Source organism: Aptenodytes forsteri, unplaced genomic scaffold (assembly GCF_000699145.1).
Source record: "Aptenodytes forsteri isolate BGI_AS27 unplaced genomic scaffold, ASM69914v1 Scaffold61, whole genome shotgun sequence".
NCBI lineage: Eukaryota > Metazoa > Chordata > Aves > Sphenisciformes > Spheniscidae > Aptenodytes > Aptenodytes forsteri.
The window spans coordinates 1,172,992-1,197,533 of NW_008794443.1; the positions used below are offsets into that span (position 1 = coordinate 1,172,992).

The 24,542-nt window shown below is 42.9% G+C and overlaps 1 protein-coding gene across 2 annotated transcripts in view; it reads right to left on the reverse strand.

Annotated features, from left to right (window-relative positions):
* Positions 1 to 24,542, reverse strand: part of UBR4 (ubiquitin protein ligase E3 component n-recognin 4) — a 76,749-nt gene that overhangs the window by 15,841 nt on the left and 36,366 nt on the right. For both annotated transcript variants that reach the window (XM_019474745.1, XM_019474744.1), the window contains 32 exons: positions 23,749 to 23,845; positions 23,211 to 23,318; positions 22,623 to 22,739; positions 21,210 to 21,419; positions 20,302 to 20,451; positions 19,354 to 19,581; positions 19,162 to 19,240; positions 18,448 to 18,690; positions 17,344 to 17,512; positions 16,583 to 16,727; positions 15,805 to 15,890; positions 15,199 to 15,286; positions 14,871 to 15,064; positions 13,584 to 13,823; positions 12,295 to 12,433; positions 11,625 to 11,750; positions 11,329 to 11,457; positions 10,529 to 10,872; positions 10,210 to 10,300; positions 9,762 to 9,846; positions 9,227 to 9,354; positions 8,397 to 8,526; positions 7,742 to 7,899; positions 7,104 to 7,213; positions 6,435 to 6,576; positions 5,583 to 5,664; positions 4,356 to 4,529; positions 3,815 to 3,936; positions 3,199 to 3,396; positions 2,998 to 3,078; positions 566 to 653; positions 44 to 171 (listed from right to left, as the gene is read on the reverse strand). In XM_019474745.1, coding sequence (XP_019330290.1) covers positions 44 to 171; positions 566 to 653; positions 2,998 to 3,078; positions 3,199 to 3,396; positions 3,815 to 3,936; positions 4,356 to 4,529; positions 5,583 to 5,664; positions 6,435 to 6,576; positions 7,104 to 7,213; positions 7,742 to 7,899; positions 8,397 to 8,526; positions 9,227 to 9,354; positions 9,762 to 9,846; positions 10,210 to 10,300; positions 10,529 to 10,872; positions 11,329 to 11,457; positions 11,625 to 11,750; positions 12,295 to 12,433; positions 13,584 to 13,823; positions 14,871 to 15,064; positions 15,199 to 15,286; positions 15,805 to 15,890; positions 16,583 to 16,727; positions 17,344 to 17,512; positions 18,448 to 18,690; positions 19,162 to 19,240; positions 19,354 to 19,581; positions 20,302 to 20,451; positions 21,210 to 21,419; positions 22,623 to 22,739; positions 23,211 to 23,318; positions 23,749 to 23,845 — 4,609 coding nt within the window. The remainder of the gene's footprint in view (positions 1 to 43; positions 172 to 565; positions 654 to 2,997; positions 3,079 to 3,198; positions 3,397 to 3,814; positions 3,937 to 4,355; positions 4,530 to 5,582; positions 5,665 to 6,434; positions 6,577 to 7,103; positions 7,214 to 7,741; positions 7,900 to 8,396; positions 8,527 to 9,226; positions 9,355 to 9,761; positions 9,847 to 10,209; positions 10,301 to 10,528; positions 10,873 to 11,328; positions 11,458 to 11,624; positions 11,751 to 12,294; positions 12,434 to 13,583; positions 13,824 to 14,870; positions 15,065 to 15,198; positions 15,287 to 15,804; positions 15,891 to 16,582; positions 16,728 to 17,343; positions 17,513 to 18,447; positions 18,691 to 19,161; positions 19,241 to 19,353; positions 19,582 to 20,301; positions 20,452 to 21,209; positions 21,420 to 22,622; positions 22,740 to 23,210; positions 23,319 to 23,748; positions 23,846 to 24,542) is intronic.

Sequence of the window (24,542 nt, forward strand, 5' to 3'; positions counted from 1 at the left end):
CAACCTTAATGATTCTATGATTCTAACAGAAGCTGAGACTCACAGTTAAGAGGTGCCGGCCTTGTTTGAAGTCCTTGATTCCAGTCAGTCTGTTGAGCATGCACTCCAAGCCTCCACACTGGGCCATGACACCTGCCATCTTGTAAACTTCTTCCTCATCCTCTTCTTCATCTACAGGACAGACACAGATTGTGAAGAGAGGAAGCAGCCATAATATGGCAAGCTCGTGCAGGGGCAAAACAGTGAAGCAAAACGGAGAGTACAGTAGGACACATTTACCAGCAGTTCAAATCACTTCAACTGTATCGAACTTGAAAAGAATTATGAGCAGGAATATGAAGAAGGGCCAGGCAGAACGGTCCTGTGCCATGCAAGTGTTCACGTTTAAAGTATAGACTTAAAGCGTTGTTAAAATCCTCCTCCACTCTAGGCGAAGCAGGTAAATGTAGCAAAAGCAACGTCAATCAACTTTAAGCTCACTGCTGTAAGGATAACAGTGTCATCGCTTTGCAGTGAACCTCAGATTTCAAATCTAATCCCAGCTTTCAGGACACAAGTGCATTACCAGTAGTGGAGTCGAGAGACTCGATGAATTCCTCAGTTGCATCTCCTAGTAACCCTCGCATGCGGTAAATGATCCTCATCGGCTCCCCCTGCAAGACAGGAAAGCATTATATTAACTACACCTCTGTGGACACTTATATACAAGTCCGGTTCTCATTACAGTTTGTAACAGACACTCCAGCCTCAGTTCTCCTTTGTGCTGTTTTGACTGCGGATGGTAACACAGAGAAATCTTTCACTCCCTCGTTCTCCCCTTACTGAGATGAATTAAAAACAACAGTAAAGCCACCACCTGCAAAGACATCACTAACTCATCTATCGGTCTGTCCACCTTTTCCTAGCATTGCCACTTAGATAGACAGGCTGGTAATAAACAGTCTCTTCCTCCTCATGTCTTCTCCGACAGTTTCCTTTAGCACCAGTGAAAGATCTAGCCAAGCAAAACGTGTTCATCCACAGAGAAATGCCTGCTTTCCACGGCAACCTTTCCCTCCAAGGGTATTGCACAGCATACCTGGGAAATACAGGGATCAGGCACAGCCCAGTAAATGAAGCAGGAGAGGCTAATTGGATGAGCGCTTTCAAATAGATAAAATCTGCAGCGGTGGAAAATAGAAGAGGAGGAGTAAAAGGCAATTTAATGAGCTTTCAGTAAGACAGTATATTACTAAAATACAGCCAAACCCACTGAAGCACAAGCTGTGCTTTTACCCTGGGAAAGGGCTAGTTTTCCAGATGCATTTCCAGCTGGAAATAGTGACAGCGTATCACTAAACTTTCCATTTTAATCCATAGGTCTGAATAAAAAGCAGAAAAGAAAAATCCCAGATTTGGGAGCAGGAGACCTTGCGAGAGAAAACCTGTCAGAGAGCGCACTAAGCCTAATGTGGAATAAGCAGTGCTTAATGTCACAGCAAATACATAAGCACAGGGAAAGCCCTGGGGGGAAGATCTGCTCAAAGGCCATGCTAGAGACCAGCAATTAACACCACAGGGGCCCTGGTAAAATGGCAGATGAACAAAAAAAGCCAGTGAGAGACAAGGGAAACAAAAAGGGGCCTGAGGCTGCGTTCTTGTGCGCCTGTCTATTTCCTAGGGAACGTGAGCTGCAGCTCCAGAAGCGCTTTGCGGAGGTGCACACAAAGGAAGACAGATGAAAGCTGTTCATCGACAGTAACGCTGAGCAAACTCTGCCTTTCACCATCAGCACTGCATCCTGGGAGAGCCGCACGTCGGCTACAGCTCGGCATCTCATGGGAACGGCACCTCGCCGCTCCGAGCGGGCAGGCAGGCAGGGGCAGCGCATGCGATGATCTCCCTCAGTAACTTGATTAGAGTTCAAATTAGACTTCACAGGTTAAGACCAGCACCACGCTTCCCTATCCAAGTTGGTACTTTGCTAAAAAATTATCAGTCACCTAGCTTTGGGCTTGATTTTGCAATACAGAAGGCTTTTTTACTTAAAGCTTGATGAGAACCATTCCCTGTATCATAATTCACTGAAAACAGGCATTTTGTTTGTATTCTTCCCCACAAGCACAGCAAACAAATGGTTTCAGGAAATGGAGGTTTCAGTCAAAGGTGACTGCAGCCCAAGAGTAAATGAGGAACGAACAAGAAATGTTGGGCAAATCAGTTGTCTTTTATGGTCTCAAGTGCTACTAGCAGTGCCTCTAAAGAACATATTCGTAACGGGCAAGATTTAGTCTGATGGGTTCCTTCTCAGTGGGAGTTTATTTTAGTGGCTACAAGAAAAGGAAGAGGTTGTTCCGGACCACATCCACCCCTGGAACAAGCTTACTGTGACATGGTGGACTAGTCTCTTAAGACTGTTGGGTCCATTTTTTCATCTGAAAGAACAGGCAATACCCACTATTAAGAGAGCAAACTGGGAGGATGAAATCTGTCAAGTTCTTGAGATCCCTACATGAAAAACACAAGAGCAGAAGTGCAAAGTAATACGGAGAAACGTTGGATGCTCTCTCTGCATAAATAACGTGGGTTCATCTTTGAAGCGCAGATTGATGGAGCAATCTGGTGTCCCTGTCTGTACACACGCATTAAACTCTCACGTGCTGATGGAGTGTGAAATGCGCTTTGAAAGGCGGTGACACAAAGTTCAGCTATTTCCCCAAAGGAATATAAGAAAGTTTGTTACTCAGGAAGACAGTTCACATATCTGATACGCTACACAGCTAAGTTCCATGCACTCACCGGGGTCAGCATTACGTGCTTTTAAATCACTTATGTTGCAGAACTGAGTAACGATCTATCCTAAAAGAGCACAAAAAGGTGCTGACCAATTATACCCAAGAAATTATATGCCAGAAAATAAATCCTGAGTCATGTGATTTTTATTTTTTCCCCCCATTTTTTTGTTAATATCAAGGACAGGTGCTTTGTGCTGTTAACATATATAAAGATAACACATACCTCATTAGTGGGACACCACACCTTCTTGTAGACCTCAGCCACAGGCAGATCCAAACTGATGATCTTATTGTTCACCAAAAGCTGAAAGGGAGAAAATGAAAAGTCAAGAACAAGCTCACATTGCATCACCATTCTAGCAATCATCAGCTGCCTAGAAATGGCGTCCCCACACGCAAGAAATCCACGCTTATGCGTTCTCACCTCCATTCCACTGTCATCCTCCAGCAGAGCTACCAGGTCACAGTCCTGACAGATCTTGTTCTTGATGTCCCTCATGAGTGGCCCAATGCCAGGCTCATTACTGCTGTAGGGATTTCCTGGCATTCTGCCCTGTAAGAAGTCCTCCTGCTGGGGATCTTTCTCCAGAGTTACAAAGAACTCGGTCACTTCATTCTCTTCCTAAAGAACAGCAGCAGAGACAGGGTGAATAAGTTTTCCCCTAACCACGCTGCCATTCCTGCATTTTTATGGCAGCAAGTGACAGAATGTCCCTAAACCTTCAGTCCTTTTGTCACTGGTGCATCCTGCTGCACATTGCCACACATGTGGCACGTCGAGGATGTCTAGTATCATTTAGTAAGCAAATTCCTCAGCATGAAACGATACTACCGGTTCTGCTTTTTTGCACAGAGCATGCCACAGCAGGGAACCTGAATACTAAAACCCCCAAATGGGATACCATATTACTACAGTTCTACTCTGACTAATATTAAACCATTATTGCAGACACTATTGTTTTTTTGTCAAAATGCAAGCAACTGTATCTATTTAAGAAGTCTAATTTTATAAGCGATGCTACAGCCATCTCTATACTTACAGGATAGATAATACTGCACAGTCTCTCAAAGATGAAGACTGGAGTCCTGTAGTCATCAAGGCTGTAACGTTTTGCAGTCTCTATACACACTGCCATAAATGCTTTGGTTTCAGATTCTGTGCCTGCCAAGAAACAGAAGTATTAAAAAACACAGGAGTCAATTTTACAGGTTCCATAAACAATAAATCCGTCAGCAGTAAGCACCATACTTTGGTGCCCTCTTCTTTTGCACATCCACTAATTAAAAGATGAAAAGCTATTTATTGGTATGTTTACTAGGAAAACCCTTTGCATGCTTGGGCTGCAGCAAAGCAATCCCATAAAAAGGGAGGAGGTTTAAAATTCCTGGAACATAAGACAAGACTCCAGGAATGTTATTTACCTTTTCTGTGCCAAAAGGAAATATTGGAAGGTCCAAGCCATAAAAAAAACTTTCACTACAGTAGTCTTTTAGAAAGAAATTCTTTGTGTGGCTGTAACTATCTGCTTTTTCATCTTGGTTGACCCAGACTCTGGATTTATGGAACCGAGGGGGTTTTACCTGTTGTCATATCTTCCAGCATCTCCAGCAGCATGTCCTGGGTTTCATCGATCAGCTTTGTTCTCTGTACCACTAACTTCCTCAAACACAAGTAACCATTCAGGACTGTACCCACCAGGCGGCTTTTGAAGTGCCGTTTGATGGACTCCACCTCCACGAAGGAAGAGAGAAGACCTATAAAGCAATGAGATATTCAGGAGAGTGGGAGAGAGAGTTTGATTTGTTAGCTCTAAATTTCATGTGGCCAGCAAATAGGGCACAATATCATGGAAGCAGCACAATGAAATGGCTTGTTACAACTCCCGTTGTCAGGCTGTGGTTTAAAGCTCACTTCTAGGAACTGAACAGTTGGAGGCAAAACCCCTGGCCTGCAAGAGCTGCCTTATAATTTATACCATATGGGACCGTGGTGAGGGAATGAGGAAAGGGTATAAGGAGCTTTCTAAGTGCTTGATACAAAATTCTGCACTTTTTGACATTTTTCTGTCACAAGATAGTTCAAAAGCAGATGACTGCTCCCCTTCCAATATTTAAGCTAGCTCTGATGATATGACAGCAAGTGCGGTAGGTGACTTATCAGCTATATCACCAAATTGGTCACTCCCATAACAAAAGTAAAGAACCAGCAAACACTTGGATTCTTTCCCATGACATATTTATCAACATGCTTTTTCTTGCAAGAAGCCAGGCTTTATGAATTAGTCCACTAATTTCTGAAGAACGTGGCAGAGGATACGAAAAAGAATGACCTAGCAGCTAATGATGTACTTCCATTGCCAACAAGTTTTTGAAAAAAGCATGCCCTAGAAGATTCAAAGAAGAAAAGCTACCATAGAATAAATAGGTAGGAATAAATCAGCAATGTTTACAATGGTCCCAGGAATTATACTGTACAACAGGTAGGAATAAATCAGCAGTGTTTACAATGGTCCCAGGAATTATACTGTACAATAAATGTAATTAAGAAATGGAGAAGAAAAAAGTGATATGACGACGTTTGCTCGTGATACATTACCACAGTTCAGGTAACTAAAAACTAAAACTGACCACAAAAAAATATGGAAAAATCTATTTCAGTATTAAGTGCTAAATTGATGGCAAAAACCCAATGCTGACAATTGTAAAACACTGAATCACATCTCTGAAATTCTGCTACATGCTGTTACAGAACAAAGATCACCCCATCTCTAATCCTACTACAAGACTTGTGTCAATGCCACCAAATACCTGTGAGACTTTTCAAGGCATATCCCTGCTGCAAATCAGTGCTGAGTGTTGCTTCCTCCAAGGCAAGTAAACGAGCTATTTCCTGAAAATAATTAACAAGCCCATTAGAACAAGAAACTGCAATGCCAATAATGACTAGCTGGTGAGTGTCTAACAGGGTGCAAAGGAACACAGCAAAGAAACAGAGCCAGCCACAGAGAAACCAGAACTGCAACACAGCAGTGGGGAGGGAAGGGGGAGAGGAGAGAAAAACTACCCCAAACATCCTCCGCATTTTCTCCCTATACCTCCCTATTACCACTGCTTTGCTCTAGTGACCCTCCACAATGGACACAAGGCCACCATTAATACGGAGAGTGCCATCTGCCTCTTTGGAGCATGCCAGGGATCACCACAGCAAACTCCCAAGACCTAACACTCTGAAAACTGCAACTTAAACGTGGTGCTTCTCCAACAGGCTGTAATTCACGCTCAAGGAATGATAGCACAACTAATCCTCCCTTGTCATTAAGGGCTTTCGGAGTCCAGTCTGGCAGCTAAGACAGCTTCCAACTTGGACCTGGTGCCAAGACAGCATAGCAATATTTATACCCCTTAGCATAGCTGCCCCCAGAGCAGTTAATTAGTGTGTACCAGCCAGTTTGTGCTGAGGAATGCTACAGCTGGGGCTAAAGCCACTGTAGCTCTTTCTGTTCAGAGATGACAGCGCAGAAGTGTGAACTTCATAAACCTGCCAAGGGTCAGCAACAGGGCACTGAACGAAGAGATGAAGATTTCAAAACAAAAAAGCCAAACTGACAGGTCAGGGACAAGCTTTCTGTCGCTACCTAGTTCCTCCATACAAGTCCATACCTTAGTGATGAGGCTGCCAATATAGGGCAGAACCCCCCTGGCTGCCAGGTAGACCTTCCAGTGGGCCGGTTTGATGAGTTTCTGATACAGTGCCAGGTACTCGGCGGCACACTCGCCAGCAATGCTCAGCTCATCCAGGTAGCTAGCAAAGAGAAACACAAGCTGACAACCACTTCACAGTAACAAGAGGTATTCACAGCTTAAGGACACCATGGAAAGAAAGAAAAAGCCTCCAGAAATCTATCCTCCCTGTTGCCCTCCTAGCTAACAGCATAACTGATACTCATTACTCAGTGGCTAAAGTGGTATTTTGCCCCAAAAAAAGAGTTCCCCAACTGTGCTACTAGTGTCAGTTGGAGTAAGTTATGTCACAGGAGTTCACCCTATTATTTTGCTGTCTAAGAGGTAGGGGAAATGTTGTCCCCACAGCTGAATACCATCTGCTTACTTCTGGAAAAAGCACAGGACTGCAATAGCTTATTGCCAGACAACAATAACAACAAAAAAAGTCTTCGTAAAACTGTACCATCCCAGCTAATTAAGTTTTAGAATCCAACCCAAAAAGACCTGTGAATGAGAGCTATACAAGGGAAAGGGGCGAGAAAAGTTGGAAGAAGGGAGAGAGTCTCATGGGAATTAAAGAAAAATAATCCTGAAGCTGTCAAATACCTTGTCAGGAGATCAAGGACCTGCTGTCTGCGGCTGGGGATGGTAGCTAGAGCTTCCACAATAGTACACGCAGCCTGCCTTGCAGCTTGAGTGGCAGGAGTAAACAGCACCTAAGGCAAGAGCATTAAAAGATGGTATCATTTGATGTGCACAGACACACTAGTGATATCTTACAAAAAGGCACAGCATACATTAGGACAGTCTGATGACCTGGTGGCAGCACTCTTGTTCTTCCAAACACTTGATTCTGTGAGAATGCCTACTGTGCTCGCCACCAAAATGTTTAAACAATGCACTGTGTAGGTGACGTACTAATCCACATACACAAGAAGAAAAACTTTTGCCCAGGACCTATGAAAATTCAGCAGTCAAACTGCAGCTAAGGAGACAGGTAGGAGCACTGTGGCAATTAAAGGTTCAGAGTTGAAGAACATGCAGACTACTGGATAAATGTTTAGATGTAGTATTTTTAAGGGAACAAAGCTGCAAACCTGACTTGGAATTAGATGCAGTTACAGTCTCCCCAAATATCACCGCTCATATCGTCTGCCAAGCGCATAAAATGCAGCAAACTACCAATAATCTCTGATTGTTTACTCTGCCCAGTGAGTCCCACTGAAGTTTTCACCCACATTTACCTGTCGCAGCCAATTGTTGTGTCCCAGCTTAAGATCCAGAGGGCAAGTTCTCTTCCCACGGCGACTCATGAACTGCTTCCATTTCCAGACATATTTTTCCGACAAGTAGAGCTGGTGAAGCTCAGCTTTGCTGGGAGATTTCCCATTGGCATCTATACCTGCAATATTGAACACAGCTCAAGAGAAGTGTCAGCAGCTATTAACTGCAAACTGCCATTGTATTTTTTTCTTCATAGTGGAATACTCCAAACTCCAGCTGAGAAGCTGAGTAGCTTCTCATTTCTTTCTGCTGCCATTTGCACTTCTGTGTGGAGCTACCTTCACTTCCAAGCCAGATGCAATTCCCATAGCCTCTCAGGGAATTTAATCAGCTTTTCAGTTGGCTGGTATCATTTTAAATAACCAACAAGTTTCATTTTTTACATTCTCCTGATTATCTTCAGGCACAGTGCATTTTCTGCTCAAGGTTTGAGCAACACAGCCTAGAAAAGTCAGTACTACAATCTCTAAGGACTACACAGCTACGTGTGAAGATGGTATCAGATGTCACAGGACAGAAGCCAACAGAACTCTACAGAAGTACATTCCTTATTAAACCTGGAGGGACATACACGTTCCTTCACAAAATTGCACAAAGTTAAAAGCACAGAACTACCTCTGGCAGGGAGGCACTTCTTCCAAGCTTCATATGATGCTTTCGGGTCCCTCTTTAGCCACAGCTGAGCTTGTGCATGGATTTCATTGCTGTAAGGCTTCACAGTGGTGAGAGCATCCACAGGCACATCCTAATAAACAAAAAAGCTCTATGATTCTTCAGAAAGCCACAGCCTGTTCCCGTAAGAGTAACTCCTGTAGGTGGATGCTCCAGGAATAGGTAAATGCAGCTCTTGGACAACAGCAGGGTATACAGTTTCTGTTAATTATGAACTAAGAGAGATGCCTCGTTCCAGTTACTACTGAAATATCAGTAAACCCATCTTTGACATCCATCTGTGATTATCAGATAGCTAGATCAAAGCAGAAACATACCTTCTCCCTTGCAAATGTTATCCTAAATTACAATCAAGGAGCAGCCAATCAGTATCATTTTTATCAGAATCGTAATTCTGTATTTAAAAATCTGAGTCAAAGGTACTTGATTCTACAAAGCTGTTGAAAGCACCAATGGCTTGCCCAAAATAACCAAGCTGTAGCTTTGAAGTAGCTCTTTCCCCATGCCTCAAATCTGAGCGGGAAAAAAAGCAAAGCCCCGTTTTGAATAGCAGTGGTCAAAGCCACCAAAGAACTGTAAAGAATGGAAAGCAGTTACCTGTAATTTGCAGTCTGCAAAGACAAGAGTCACAGGACTTGCACTTCCCTAGTAACCGTGACCAGGAAAAGCAAGCCCTGGCTTCCTCACAAAGTTATTAATCACCGAGATCAGTACGCCAGACTTTAATCAGCAGATTTTCAGATGCTTTGCTCAGCATCTGTCTAAGGCAGTACCTTGTTTTTCTTGCTGGTTGGAGCAGGTGGCTTGATCAGCTTTTGAAGAATGCGCAGGCACATGAGGGTGATGTTTTCAACAACCACTGGAGTCTTAATGTTCACTGCCATCAGAAAGAGGCTGAGAGCTGAAAGACAGACATAAATTTTCATTCCACTGTAAGATCTGCAGATAGGACACCTCCACAGCTCTACGCAGCACACTAAAAGTGTTTAGAGTTAGGTAAGACCTCATATCCTCAAGCAAAACTATCACATTGTCATGCAGCCATAGATGGAAAACAATTATTTTCTATTACAGCAAGAGAGTCTTGCCATCCTTCCCTTTATACGTCCATCTTTCTATTTCTTAGCACTCTTGTTTCAAGAAACACACTACCCCAAGACAAAGCTATCTGGTGCTAACTCCATTTTAAACCCCAATCACAAGCTATCTGAGTCGGCATCAGTTCCCTTCCTTAAAATCTTACTATAGTGCACGGACCTGGACATAGCATTTTAAAACAAAGCTTTCACACTAGTCGTTTGAACTCACCACAACGTAGTCGGAGCTCCCAGCAGCTGTCTTCCTTTGAGATGGAATCTGTTAGCAGCAACATTTCATACTGGAGGCTGCTAGCCTGTAACACAGACACATGTTCAAAGGCTTAAGAAGTCCTGGTGACGCAGCAGTCCTTTTTACCTTCTGATACTTAAAAAACACAGGTTCAAAACACATCGATCTAGGTAAATTTAATCCCATGCCCATTTGGGACGACTGGCAGCCTATTTGAGAGAGCTGCAAGCAACTGCCTGAGGAAACTTAAGACATATACCTATTCACATAATTTTGTGCTTTAACGTTTATCTTAATTCCTATCAAGACACAAACACCTTCCATATTACAAATAGACCATGGTAATAGAGAAGATGCAATGGTTAGAATACACCAGCAGTTGCAGAGGGGCAGAAAAAAGAAATAGGAAAACACTGGAGTCTCTCACCAAGTCTGGATTTGCCCAGTGTCCCTTCAAAGCTGCAGAAACCTTCCCAATGATTAAGTCATTCATTTGTTGTGTGGCCTCTGGATTGTCCCTGATTCCAGAAGGAAAAAGAGAACACTGTTATGCTGTGCTCGTACTAAATACCAAAAGCTCCTGGAATTTCAGCTTAGTTGATAACAAACGTACAAGCAGTTACAGTGTACAGTTTGCTGATGTCTCCCCTATAAAGCTACTCCCTTCTGATCATGCATTTACAAGCATGCGGCTTTCCAGAGTTCACTGAAAGTCAGAGGGCTGCAAACGCTGCATCAGACCTAACCTGGTCAGAAGGCACATGAGCTGACGGACCTCCTCCCGCATAGTGGCTGCGCCCCGGCGCAAGTTGTAGTCAAAGAGCTCTCGGATAAGGCCCTGGGACACAAGGATATGCCTGATGGCAGAGTTGGTCGCCAAAGCCCGGAGCAACGTTATGCAGTGTTCAGTGACAGCTGAGGCACAGCCATAGCATTTAGTTGATGATGTGTGGCCACAGCCTAAAACAGACAAGGCACGATACTGGCTGGCAGTAAATGTGGGTTGGACAGTGGTTCGCGAGGACTTCGTTGCTGCCTCTCTCTGTTGGAGATCATATTCCAGGAGCTCCTTTCGAGAGGCAAACACTTTCTGGAAACACAGAAAAGGAGAAAGGGAAGTTGTGGAATTGTGAGGCAGCACATAACTGCTAATCCCATTCACAGGTTATTTTCACTGTGTATTTTGTGGAGAAACATTTTTAACCAAGTATCTCAAAACTTGAAATCCTTCATGTCAATGGCAGACTTGGGAAATCCATTAGAAATATCAGCCTAACTCCCAGTTATCTGCCCTGTTTAAAGGCTTGTTGTCTACATTACATGCAGTCTAACACTGGAAATGTGACAAAGCCATAGTATTAATGGTAAACATAGCTTTTAGAAATTATTATTTTGTTACTTCCCTGAAAATATGCAGCTGATCACCTAGTGTTAACGATATCATTAAACACAGAATGGCAACATCTTACTTTCTATTTCTGATATGCACTGTATCTGGTGACAGAAGAAAACACATGACCCAAATTCAAATCTAAGCGCATCATACCTGGATGATTTTGGAAAGTTCATCGAAAGAGTTCTTGCAGTCACCACAATACTCCTGGGCTAACTGGAGTATGTATCTATTCACACTAGCTGAGGTAGAACTTATCCCTCCACTACTACCAGATTCATCCTGGAACAGAGGGGAAAACAAAAAGGAATCGTACATGGAGGCTACACACAAAAATAACAACTGCAGAACAGCATCGGAGGCAAGGGCCTTTAGTTGCTCTTGGCAGCATAAAGGCCAGTGTCGCACCAGCCTGGGGTTCTGTGCAAGATCCACCTGTCCCTTCTTACCTGTGGCTTTTCAGGAGCCGCCTCATTCACTTTACACAGAAGGTTTTCCAGCTGCGGTCGGTGTCCCATTAGCTGGTGATACACTCTGTCAGCCTTGTCTAGGAGAGTGTTGATATTTGTTACTGCCTAAGAGTAAAAAAGGAAAGGAAACTTGTATTTTATGTTCAGATGCAATTTTTAATTCTACAGAACTACAACCACCAACCTCCAAGTCTTCTGTCTCTTTTGCCTTTCTCTGGCAAAAAAGATAAATAAATGGTGATCCTGCACCCTGCTTCTGCCACGAGTACCACTCTGCTGACACTACACTCAGCACACTTAGCCTTTGGGACAGGCCACATACTGCAATGGGTTCTTTGCTCATTAGCAGGGTTCCTCAGATAGGATGGTAACACATACGGTACAACCTAAATTCACCCCCTTGTACAGCAAGCAAAGAGATGCAGTGCTAGATAGCTAGTTTATAAGTAAAGCACTGAATTATGTCTTTTGAAGAATTACTTATTGGTGGAGCAAGACAGTAAATAAGGAATGCATTAGTCAGTGAGAAGCCTTGAAGGAGCACTGCTTTTCATGTTACTCCCAAGAGGGATGGACCTCTGATGTCCCTACACTGTTGACGTGGCCAAGAGATACAGCATTTCATTAATGAATCTGCTATTAGTCTCACCTTCTTTCGATCCTCTTCATTCTCTATGGGATCCACTGCACAGCAAGGCTTGGCATACAACATGAAGTCAAAGCGAGCATATTTACAGAACCCACAGGCATTGCAAAGGAAGGGATCTTTCTCGTCATAATTAATGGATCTGAAAGGCAAGCCAGAAAGGTCAAAGAATGCAGCTGAGCTTTATCAAGGTAACTGAGGCAAGGAAGTAAGCTGTGAATGGACTCAGTAGGTAAAGGAGAAGGATGGCCCTTAAAATGTCTAACCTACCAAACTGCCCCGGGGAAGCCACAAGTGAAATACATGAAGCACATGAGAATCAAAACCTACAAATCAGGCAACAAAAAAAATCCTTACAGAAGCGGTGCCACATTCTGGCTGGAAAAAGCAGAAACAGATGTGAATTTGTTCCCAACAATTCTACTTTAACCACAGTAATTCTCAATAGAACGTCAGACTAGGGCACTGTGCCCTTTACGAGAACACAGATAAAAAAACATTTTGTTTTGTAAGGTCTAGGCTTTCAATAGCTTTCACTCTTTACCCAATTGCAGTGGGACTAGCTACAGAATACTTATTATCCCGTTGCAGACTAGAGTAGCATGACACAAACTGATTTATAGCTCCCATAATTCAAGAAGGGATATGGAAACCTTTCAATATACCAGTTAATCAGCTGATCTACAGAAAGAATTTGCTAAACACCTTGAATCCCTTGAGGATTAGAGAGGAATATGGGACAACAATAAGGGGAGAAAAGATATCAGATAAGGAGACAAAACTAACAAAAGAGAAGTATTTATAATACTGTAGTGAAAGCTTGAATAGCGCACAGTAAATTATGCCCTGAGCCCTGCTCTGAATGAGGAGAGTACAACAAAAGCTCTGAATAGACAAGCGAGCACTGTCCGTCCTGCACGCTAAGTCAGGGATCCTGTGGAGAAACCCCCCTGCAATCGTATAATTGAACTCCAGCCTCATGCCCTTGAACAGGCAGGCCAAAAATAACTTCCTCCTGGGAATTTTCTTTTTTAAATTTCTGAGGGCTTGATCTGAAACTTCTGCGTTCTTTCAGTATTGTCGTATCAGGTTTCTTTTGTTAGCCTATATTAACATTAAATCCCTGTAAGCCTGTTTTATACTTCTCAACTAATTTGACTGTGCGGTTGTATTAACCAGAATCATGTATTTAAATAGCAGGGTATTTTGTCGAACATCCAACACGGGCAACAGCACAAGGGCTCCGTAAAACCCTGGCGCTGGCTCCGTGGGGAGGAAAGAGGATGACGTACCTGCACTTGTGGCACTGGTACACGTTTTCACCGCAGTTCCCACACACCCCCGGGTTGGCTGGGACCGACGCACTACACCGGGGGCACTGCAGGGTCTCCGTGGAAGCCTGGTAATTCTCATAGAAATCTGCAAATTCAATCATCAGGTTCGAAGCCACAATGGGCAGCGGCAAATCAATCTTCACCTCCGTCTGGCCTGGGGTCAGCTGGACTTTTTTAGCTTTGTGCCAACGAGCCGGCCTGGGAAAAGGAAAGCAAGCAGCATGGTTTTTCAGTAGGGAAGTACCCTCCCTGCCCACATACAAAGAGAAGCCAAATGCAACCGTCTCAGCTCCAAATCTACTTTAAATGGGATGAATGGAGAGCAGTTCTAGGATTCGTTTCCTTAGCTTCTGTATTGACATGATATGTAGCCAGAAATACATTTTAAGCCTTTATCCTCTTCATAGAGAGAGACTGTTTAGGATTAAAGAGCTGTTGATGCCTCATGGAAAAACTTTAATTCTACAGACATTTTCTAGGGATTTTCACCTCCATTTTTTTACTAGTAAGGACATTTGCATGAAAACAGGATATTTATTTCTAAAGATCTCATCTGCTCCCACTGCTTATTCTCAACCTGAAGTCAGAATCCTCTCTTTGTGACATCATAATCCTCTCCACAGCAGCCACTCGTGATGTCACAGAGGATTAAGACCAAATAAGCAATAAGCAGCAGGCACAGATTAATCCCTAAGCCAAAGAGATCTGATTCTGGTGAGAACATCTCAAGAAGTAAGAAGGGAAAGCCTATAAGCAGAACTGGCTCCAGACTGAGCAATGTATTGAAAAGGAGCCGTTTTTCGTAGGTAAAGCAGCAGCCGAGAGTTAGGCCATCCAACTTCTAATTTTAATTCTACTATATGGCTTCAAACAAGTAATGTTAATGCTTTCTGCATTTCTGGACATGCTGCAAGGTCCAAATCCCCTTCCGAGTCAAACTCTCCAGGAGGTGCTCTTGGTATTAATATTGGTTTCCACACAATTAAGTTAGGTGCTTAAAACTGAGCCTGTACAAAGTTTGCATACACAAATTTTACAGGCATATTTCAAGCTCTAGGTGAAATTTGGATCATTTCTTCAACAATTTATTGTAGGAGATTCAGAACAATCCCACCCAACGTGGGCTGACAGTGATGAGTAATAGTCTAAGAAGGAACGTTAGGTAAAACAAGAAGCCAGGCATCTCAGTAGAAATTGTAATGTCAAATTCAGAGACTTGCACACAAAAAACATGGACGAACGTACTTGTTTTTCAGCTCCACTATGGCTTGCACTGTCCTGTTGTTGTAATAGAGGTTGATGGTTCGGACCATTTTGGTTCGTTTCAGGTCTCCTATCTTCACTGTCACTTTGCTGATGGTGTGGCTGCCGATTAGCTTCACCACTTGCTGGGTGGTAGTATACCGCGTGTCCACTTTAATGGAGGAAAGCTTAATGTACTGAGAAGACAAAAACAAGGACACACTGCCTATATGATTACATCCCAAAAACCTCAGAAACACAGCAAATCACGCTGCTATAAACGCCTGGGATCCCTATAATCGGAAAGGGTCTAAGAACAGCAGTTACTTACACAGAAGGGCACCTCTGGATTGTTGCAGACAAGGCAAGGATCGCTCTCCAGGTAATAGCCATCAAATTCCACCAGCCCAGACAACGTGCTGGAATGAGGGGAAGAACACTGACTTATGTAATTTGGCATTCATTGTGTTTTAAACACAAGCCATTCAATCAGAATAGTTTTAGTTTACCTGTAGTCCCCAATCCCAGATTTAGTAACAGAAGCGTTACAATATAAAGCACATTGAAAACTATTGGTTTTCACTAGGCAGCTTTTTAGTATAATTATTAACTGCCAAGGTATGACTAAGAACACAACACTTAATTCTGCAAGCCTATATTCTTCAATTGTTCCTAATATTTTGTAACATTCACCGAAAATGAAAGCAAAAAAGCTAAAGCCAAACTACTGCTGATAGCACACAGAATGTCACGTTTTTCAGATGGGAGAAAGGAATCTGCTATTCTCCCAAGGCCAGCTGCAGCAAGCATGCAATCTCAGTAGGGGTCCTTCCTCCACCACGATTTTATTAGAAGAGTTGTGTATTCCCCTGTGGATCACAGCTCATCTGCTGAAAAGCTCCTTTAGTGAAATGGATCAAAGTCAGAAGTAACTCACTTGTAAATGTTGGAGTTAGGGTGGTTGGTAAGAATGTGGTTTTGAGTCCGGAGGATCTCCACAGCCTTTTGGGAGTATTCCTTCAACTGAAATACAATTAGGAAAGTACTGTCTTCTCAACATTTTTTTTTTATTGCTACCAAGACATAAAGATATCTCATCTTGTGGCATTCCAGGTCCCCCAGAAGATGCACGCACTATACCCACAGGAATTCATGTGGTTAAATCTTACCCAGGAATGTAATAGATCCTAAAATTAGACCTTTACCACAATAACAATGCTATTTGTCAGCCAATCATTGCAAATGCCTGCCAAGATTTGTAAGGCATTCCCAGCTTTTTAAACATACACATGCAAGTATCAGCGTGTCTAAATTATTTGTTCTCAAGCCCACTGGTCCCCTAAGAAATCCTACCACTTCCTTTGTTCAAGAGTCATGGTTACAAAAGATTTCTAGGAGCTGAAATATCAAAAGTCAAGAAATTAGAGCTAGCAGATAAATGTATTTTCCCACAAGGGCTTCCTGTGGGAAAGAAGTTTTCTTCTAAATAATTAAAAAAGAAAAAAAATCAACCAAAAAAACCCAAAATAATAAACCAAAAAATCCACACTCCCCAATTTTTTCAGCATTCAAATTTTGGGAACAAAAAAAATTTCCACCAGAAGCTCTTTTGACAGAAAATCTGTCCCAGCTGTATCATAAACAAGCACTAACATAATTCATAGGAAGCAGCAGGACCTGGGACGCTGCATCTCCTTTTCAGAATGACACCGTACCTTTTTCTCAGTCTGCTGTGTTTTCAAAGAGAAGTATCCCAGAAGATCTACAAACTGGGCAGCCTTTCTTCCATAGGCTGGAAGTTCTGGCCAGATTGACCACATGAGATCCAACAGTAATTCTTGCTGAGACTTGTTAGAGTTCCTGTTGAATGGATTACATATCAATTAGGCTTGTAAAGATAGCTATATAGACCGCATAGCGCACAATCTTATTCAAAAGGAAAATACATGCTACAGTTCACCAAACTTGGAAATTATTATCTTGCTATACATCAGAGTTCACAGAGTTAAATCTCATCTCTTCTTGCCACCAGCAGTTTTCCTGCACTCTCTGAAATGAAAGCAGCTGTCTTGCAACAACTGAATAGAGTCCTGAAGGAGTTCAGCACCCTGAAGCGTGCCTTCCCCTACATAACTCCCACCTTTTAAACTGTGAGTCTGCATCTGCCTCAGAAATTCACTCTCCCACAAGTACCTACTCCGGTAGGTATCAGGAGCCAGATTCTGCAGACAGAAATAAAATGCTTCTTGCAGATGATAACTCAAGTTGATCAGTAACGAGTAAGTCACAACTTCTACCTCCAGCCCCAATAACCGCAAAATAGTGTGAGCAATTCAAGGGGATGCAATCATCTGCAAGCTTCAGCAACCTTTAGGACAGAGGCTCAAGCATTAACTTTTCCATAAGGACAGAGCTCTCTATAACTGAGCTGAGACTGGCTAAGAAAAGCCAGGTCAGAGACTGCCTCCCAGCTCACCTGTAGATGTGGAGCGCAAGGCAGTGGGCCTGCCATCTCACTGAGGACGAGTTGGACTCCAGCAAGAAGCAACGCAGGAACTGAATGAGGGTCTCCTTATCAGCAAACTTGTTCAGCTGGTTCACCAGAGCTGTACACAGCTGATCTTCCTGACTGCCCGAACTCTCACCTAGGGGACACCGGGTGGCACAAGAAACACTTAATGAATGGAGTAGATGGCAGATGAATGGAGTATCTCACAGGCAGGCCAGTTTCCTATTTTATAGATCATAAGGTGAGGATAGTGGGGACAAATTACTGTGTTTCAGGCAACAAGTTTAATGTTCCTTTCTCTTTCCAAAAATATAACCTAGTACTCCTGACTTAACACAGAAGAAAACTGCTGGAAAACCTGCCAGTAAGGACGTGAGAAATGTGCTACACATCCTGATAAAAAGAAAAGGATCAACCATGGGGCAGTGAAAAGTCTCACAGAGAATCATCTGATAGAGAAAGCCAAAATGTTTCCTTGAAGAAAAGCCAAGAGAGAATTCATGCCCATGACTTTTATAGGAAAGCTTAATTACTTTCCCAGGACTTTGGGTATCCATTAAGCAGCAGCCCTGGCTCCAACATAGCTTACAAGTCAGAGAGAGGAAACAAGTCTGAACGTAATCACTGAAGAGCAGAGATAACTGGGTGTGCATCTCCAGTACTTGTTTTAATCCCCATGAGCATTTCAACCTCCTACGACCCAGGATAGCCAAGATAGGTGGAAGCTGCTTGGTGACTGGAACAGGCAATTTACATTAGGTAACTTAAAGCCCACTCCAGTTCATAAATACTCACAGTGTGTTTGGGATATACTCAGCTCTTAATTTCAGCCCCAACTCTTAGGGCATACTGCTTCATCTTTGCCCCCTCCAATCTACATACAATAAAACTGCTCTCCTAATTATTGCTGAAGTCTGCAAGTGCCCTTGCCACGATCCATTACCCTTTCACAACAGTGGTATTTATCACAACGAGAAGCAAGCAGTTCTCTCTAAACAGAAATAAGAAAGGCTGAGAGGAGCAGACTTCATCCCTGAAAACACCACAGAACAGGGCACAGCTACACCTCACCCTCTCGCTCCTTTTCCTTTTCTTCTTTCTTGCTCTTTTTAGTGGAGGATTTGCTCTGTGTTGCTGGCTGCCCAGAGCCCGATGCTGCAGGAGCAGAGGTGGAAGAGGTGCTTGATGATCCAGAGGATGAAGCCACAGACAGCACTTTACTGCCACACAGAGCACAAGACAGCAGCTGCAGGAGAACTGGCGACACTCCTTCATCTACCAGGAAGCTGACTTGAAGGAGGAAATAGAGAACCGCTGCAGAGAGAAGAAGAAAATCTTTGAAGTCCGAATTAAAAAAAAGAAAGCAAAAAAAACCCCAGCCCAAAACAAAAACCCTTTGATCATGACAAGGACCATCCTGCAACCTCGCAGAACCTTCCTGTCCCTACACTATAGAAGCATAACCTCTGGGTACACCAAGGTAAAGTGTTTCATCCCAAATTACACACTGGAACAACAGCAGTGCAAGCAAGAGAACACAGATCTCCTATTCCCGTTCTTGTAAGTTATCCATTAGACCATATTGTGTTCTTTAGCTAAGGAACAGATGCAATTAGAGCACTGTGATAATTAGTACTGGAAACAGTTCAGTCTTACTCAAAACTCTCAGCTGTGTCCCCCCTTCTTCTTTGCTGAGCTTCCCCATCTGAGAAGTCCTGATTCAAATCAAGACACGTAATGCATCCCCCTCTGGCTCCCTCAACTACTCTCCAAGAAGGAACTCACAGTCATCTTTAATGCAGAATTTCTGCCAGTTTACTGTTCGCTGTGTGGCGATCTCTGCACAAGCCTTTAAATGTTCCATCTGAAAGGCACAATGCGACAGGATTAAACACCATGTCAGTATTTCTATTACTGACATCTTACATAAGTGCAACATACACTTTTTTCCTAGTACAGTGGCACACTTCTCCTTACCAAGCTGATCAACGTATCGTACTGCAGGGCAGAGCCTGAACTTGCTGTGACCACACTGGCACGGAGGAAAATGCCTTGCTCTTCTAGGAGCTTTTTGATTCCACGAACATGAGAGTCCAAGGTGTGAAGGTCTCTGAGCTGGCGGTATTTATCCTTTGATCCACAGATAAAGAGCAAAAGCTTGCGGACTTGACGGCGCACAAATGGAGTCTGCTGGATCATCAGGTACTAGACAAAGAAAAGCCTACAACATCAGCACTGTGAACTCACCAGTAGGCAACCTGCGCCAACAAAAATATGATGTGTTTTCTTACCAAAAGAAAAGATACGGGAGATGCATTAATAATCTGTCAGCTTTAAGGTACTGTGAAGTCACCCATAAAAGCAAGTCACAGGCAGAAGAAACACTGCACAGCAACACTGCAGCATCCTGAGCTGTGCAATTATGAAACCGCTTCTGAAAACCATTCTTTGTCATCTATGACCTCAAATAAAAAGCTAGTCAAGCCTAATTAAGAAATCCTTCCCCAAACTTGCGCAAATATAAGACAACTTGTTATCTCAAGTAGGAAGCTATACAACCAAAGGAACTGAAAAGATATACTCCAAATATCTTACTGATTTCTTTTTTAAGGACTAAGTTAAGTACCAACAGCCGAGCACGATGTTACATTGTACCATCTCAGAGAAAGTTTTTTGTTTGAGTTTTCTGGCAGCAAACATTGAGGTACAGAGAGCAATAGCAATCTTATTTTTCACATATGCTTTCCTATAGATTCTTGTTCAACAGGAATAAAACAAAGCTGAGAGCTCACCTTCTTTCAAGGGGGAGAAAAAAAATCAGACACAGGTCTGAGATCAGTCCTACAAAAGCTCATCTCTCCCATGAAAGGTAACATTACAAGAAATTTTTGTTAAAACCTGTAGGTCTATCACGTTCTCACTTACCTCAGACAAAAAGTAAAACCAGGAGTGATCAAAGATGGGAGGTGGGATGCGGGAATTTGTGTCTGCAATCTTCTTGATCTGATAGGGCAGCCGCAGTACCATCTCTGTCAGGAGCTGAGTGTAGGCCTCAAACACATCTGCAGCATGACCCTGAAAGCAAGAGCAATCGATCAGGCTCTGGCACTGATCACTCCCAGTGTGGTGTCATGACAAGCTACAGGGTACATTTATTGATTTTCTAAAAACACAAAGCTCTTCTGGATCTTTGCAGCCAGAAGAATGGCTCCCAGCTGATAAATAAAAATAAGCCAACAAACCTGCATGAGGACTTTAGCTAGATGGCAACTATTAGGATGCAGTAAGCTCGTCTGTAGTAATAAGGCATTTTAATACATGAGCTTTCAACTTAGGAGAAATTCTTACATTTAACCGGGCTTTTTTCACTGCACCTGTACATATATCAAAGCCCTCCCCCCCGCCCCCAGCAGCATCTTAGCATAAAGGCACCATGGTGGCTGAACAAGTCCAGGATTTAGTGTGGAAATCCCCATCAACTGCTAGGCTTCCTTGCCACAATAACCAGCGGTGGTTCAGAAATTCTGCCTGCCAAGCAAAAGGAGTCACACGATGGAGTAGCTTCCCTTCAGGAAGATTAACACTTCAACCAGAAACAGTGACAGCAGCTCCACAGAACTGACTGGTTTAGGAGTGCATCGATGGATGTAGTGAGCTGGGCTGCTCTGTCAGAGAACTCAGAGCAATCCTAGTTGTAACTACGCGCTAAGGGGATGGATTTTAATTGTACTACTAAGGGAAAACCAGTTCTGCAAAGATGCTTTTACTTGCTTCTGTGCAGCAGCCTTTTAATGCAGGTCGTGTTAATGCTAACAGCATAGAGTAGGACTCACCTTCACGTACTGGCGGAGGAAAAAAGGGCTCATGTCAGGTGGAGAAGAAGTAGTGTGAGGTTTCAGGAGCTGGCTGGTGGCTACAGGCTCCTCATCATTCTGCTGGCTTTTCCAGTACTCCAGCAAAGACTTCAGTACATGCAGACAGTAGTCAACAGCACCAGAGCTCAACAACGCAGCAGCAGTGGCACTGGAGATGAGGGAGGAAGACTGAAACGAAGAGGAGATGGATTACTAGAGCACCGGCAAACCACCGTGTCGGAAGAGCAGGGGAAGCTGTGAGAATCAGACAGCAGTTGCTGACAGTACGGATAAGAGAGCAGGTTTTTATGAAACTTTACAGACAGCTTTTAAGTTTGGGGTTTGTTTGAGGTTGGGGTTTTGGGGTTTTTGTGTTTATAAAAAGCAACTCAAATATTTACAGAGACTCTTTTGAACAAGCGCTTAGTAAAGGAAAACAAATAAAATCTCCTCTTAAGTCTAATCTCCCCTCGACACATGTGCCAGAGGCCACTCTGCTATGGATTAGACGACTAGGGCTTTTTTTTTGCTTTTTTTTTTTTTTTTTTATAGTTGGGATTTCTATTTGTTTATCTGGGATTTGGCCAGCTGGGGGTGAATTCTGGTAGAGAAAGAGTCCCTGTTGCAGATGCCGCTCAGAGGCTCTGCTCCACCCAGGTATTGCTCCACCTGCATTCTGCAAGACGATGAGCTTTGATTTCTGTGGGAAGCTCAAGTGAATAACAAAGGCTGGAGAAAAAGCTACTGTAAATAAAACTATTAAAGCAGCCCTGTAAATCCAAACAAACCCCACAGCTCATAAGCTCATTAAAATTTGATGCAGTTCAGACTAAATTTTTTAACCTCTATGCTTTTTTATTAATCTCCTTCCCACCACACATACTGCTTTTTATGCCTTATTACTGTACCTTTTAGCAACAAATATCTAAGGAATCCTCTTAGCGACTTTTACGTTGACACAGCAGCATATTACTTTCCAATAATCACATTACAAATCCTCTTTAACCCCTTCAGCACCAGTGAGATGCAAGGAAGAAATCTGCTAGACCGTTTTAAATAACATCATTAATGTGCTGCCCTTAACTCAGTCACAAACCACGCACAAAACAAGTTCATTAATGTGCTGCCCTTAGCTCAGTCACAAACCACGCACAAAACAAGTGAATCCAGTTGTCTTTAAATGTCGGTTTCCTCCATTCTGAGTTTCAGCCAAGATCTTTTTTCAGAAGCGTCAAGTAACATTACAGATGCCTCATAAATTTTTCCAAAGCACTTTTAACTGTTTTTCAGTTTTAGACCAGCTATTTCAGTTAGTAGCTTTTAGACCATCTTTGATGAACAAAAGCCCCCCAACCACATCATCCCCCTGACAAAGCAATTCGAAGAATGTACCTCGCAAATGGAAGACTTGGATCCTGACTTAGTTCTGGACATGAACACACTAAGCAGCCTCATTACCACCAAGTGCACTTCATTCACAGGAGAGCGTTCATTTTTCTTAGACACATCCTGCAAGGAGAGAGCTTGGTTGCTTACTTACAGTGCTGAGCACAATGTCCTAAACATCTAAATTTCAGTGCTCTGATCCTCATGAAGCATTTCTAATTTAAGCTCAAGCAGTAATACTAAAAAAGCAGCACAAATTCATCAATATAAGGGTAGACAGGTGTCTGGATGCCAGAGAACAGTATTACACAAATGAAAAGGTATGTATGTCAATTATGCATCACTGATCATGCCTGTTGAATTCAAGTGAAACAAACTTTCATGCTCATTTGTGGATGCCAGAACCAAGAAACAGTGAGAGTTACACTCATGTCATTTTCTACCTTATGTAAAGTGAGCCAAGAGAAATAAACTGCCTGAACGCATCCATACAGCAATGTGTTTCTATGATTCCTATGCATTTAATTCCTCCATGGGAAGAAGCCCTGTCTAGAAGGAGCAAATGAAAGAGTGTGTGCTCATACTACAGCTTACCTTTTTGTCCATGCACAGTTCTGCAATCAGTTGGGACAGAAGGTTATCTAAAGCTCCCTTGTCTTTCTCATCATCTCCATCTAAGTCTGTTGTGAGCATCAGAATAACCTGGGAATAGAAGTCAGAGAATTAAAAAAAGTTCCATGTTTTTAAGTTAAATACGGATTATCTTCCACAAAACCCCTGCAGATTTTATCTTGATTCATTTATGTTCTTTCCCAAATTCTGCCTGCACCATCACACCCTAATATGAACATTCAGTATAAACCCAAAAGACCCTCCCAAACACATCGGGGTTCAAGGATTTTAGCCCTTAGGCTCATCAGCCAACTAATGCCACACTAAGAAAGGGTACACATCTAGCAAAAATCTACAGGTAAGGAATGCTGTGCAACCGATCAAACACTTTAGAGCTGGATTCACACACTGTGACTGGGCAGGAAAGAGAAAGGGAAAGCATGTGCAAACAGAAACCCGGCAGCAGTAGTAGTGATTAACTGTTTTATTAAGGCTTAACTCTTGAGCCCGCTTCAGTTACCTGCATATAAGGAATGGCCCGAACTCCTCCAACATTCCTCAGCTGAGGTAAGTTTTGCAGCAGCCTCTCCAGCAACATCAGTCGGACCATATGCAGCCTGGGAAGTCAGAAACCGGGAATCAGAAACGAAGGACTTCAGACACATCACAAGAAATATTAGACCCAGCAGGATTATCGACACAGCACTGCAATTTACCACATAAATTCAGAGCATGAAGAAATCCTAAGGTCATCAAATCAGCACAGACAGGAGCGGACTCCCTCAGGCTCTACAGTCAAGCGATGGCAAAGATGCAGAGCAACTCTGACAATGGACGTAGTCCTTCGCTTCAGAACTACACTGCCTACCGTGACTACTTGCAGAATTCAACTGTCTAGAAACAAATGCTACAAATCAGTTCCAAACTGCACCGTAAAAATGACCGAGCATCTGTTCCCACAGAATGAAAAACTGCAGAACTTTCCCGAAGTGCTTAGCACTCCTGCACATGCTTTTTTCCTAACACTGAATTTCACAAGCTCCCAAGCCGTAGATTTTAGCGATCTCTCTGTTTAATAGAGTCATGCAGGATTTTTTCATCACTTTGTACAGACATTAGTTTTGTGGGACACACATTAGGTATGTGTAACATATCACATGGTGAAGGCACAGAGAGAGGCATTTTCCAATGTCATAGTTTGCTCTATTCTATGTTTCTGACTTTTGATTTTTACTATCCAACAGTCACAAATCACACTCCGTGAATTCCAGCACCTATAGTCCACTCCTCTATAAACAATGACACTGCAGACCA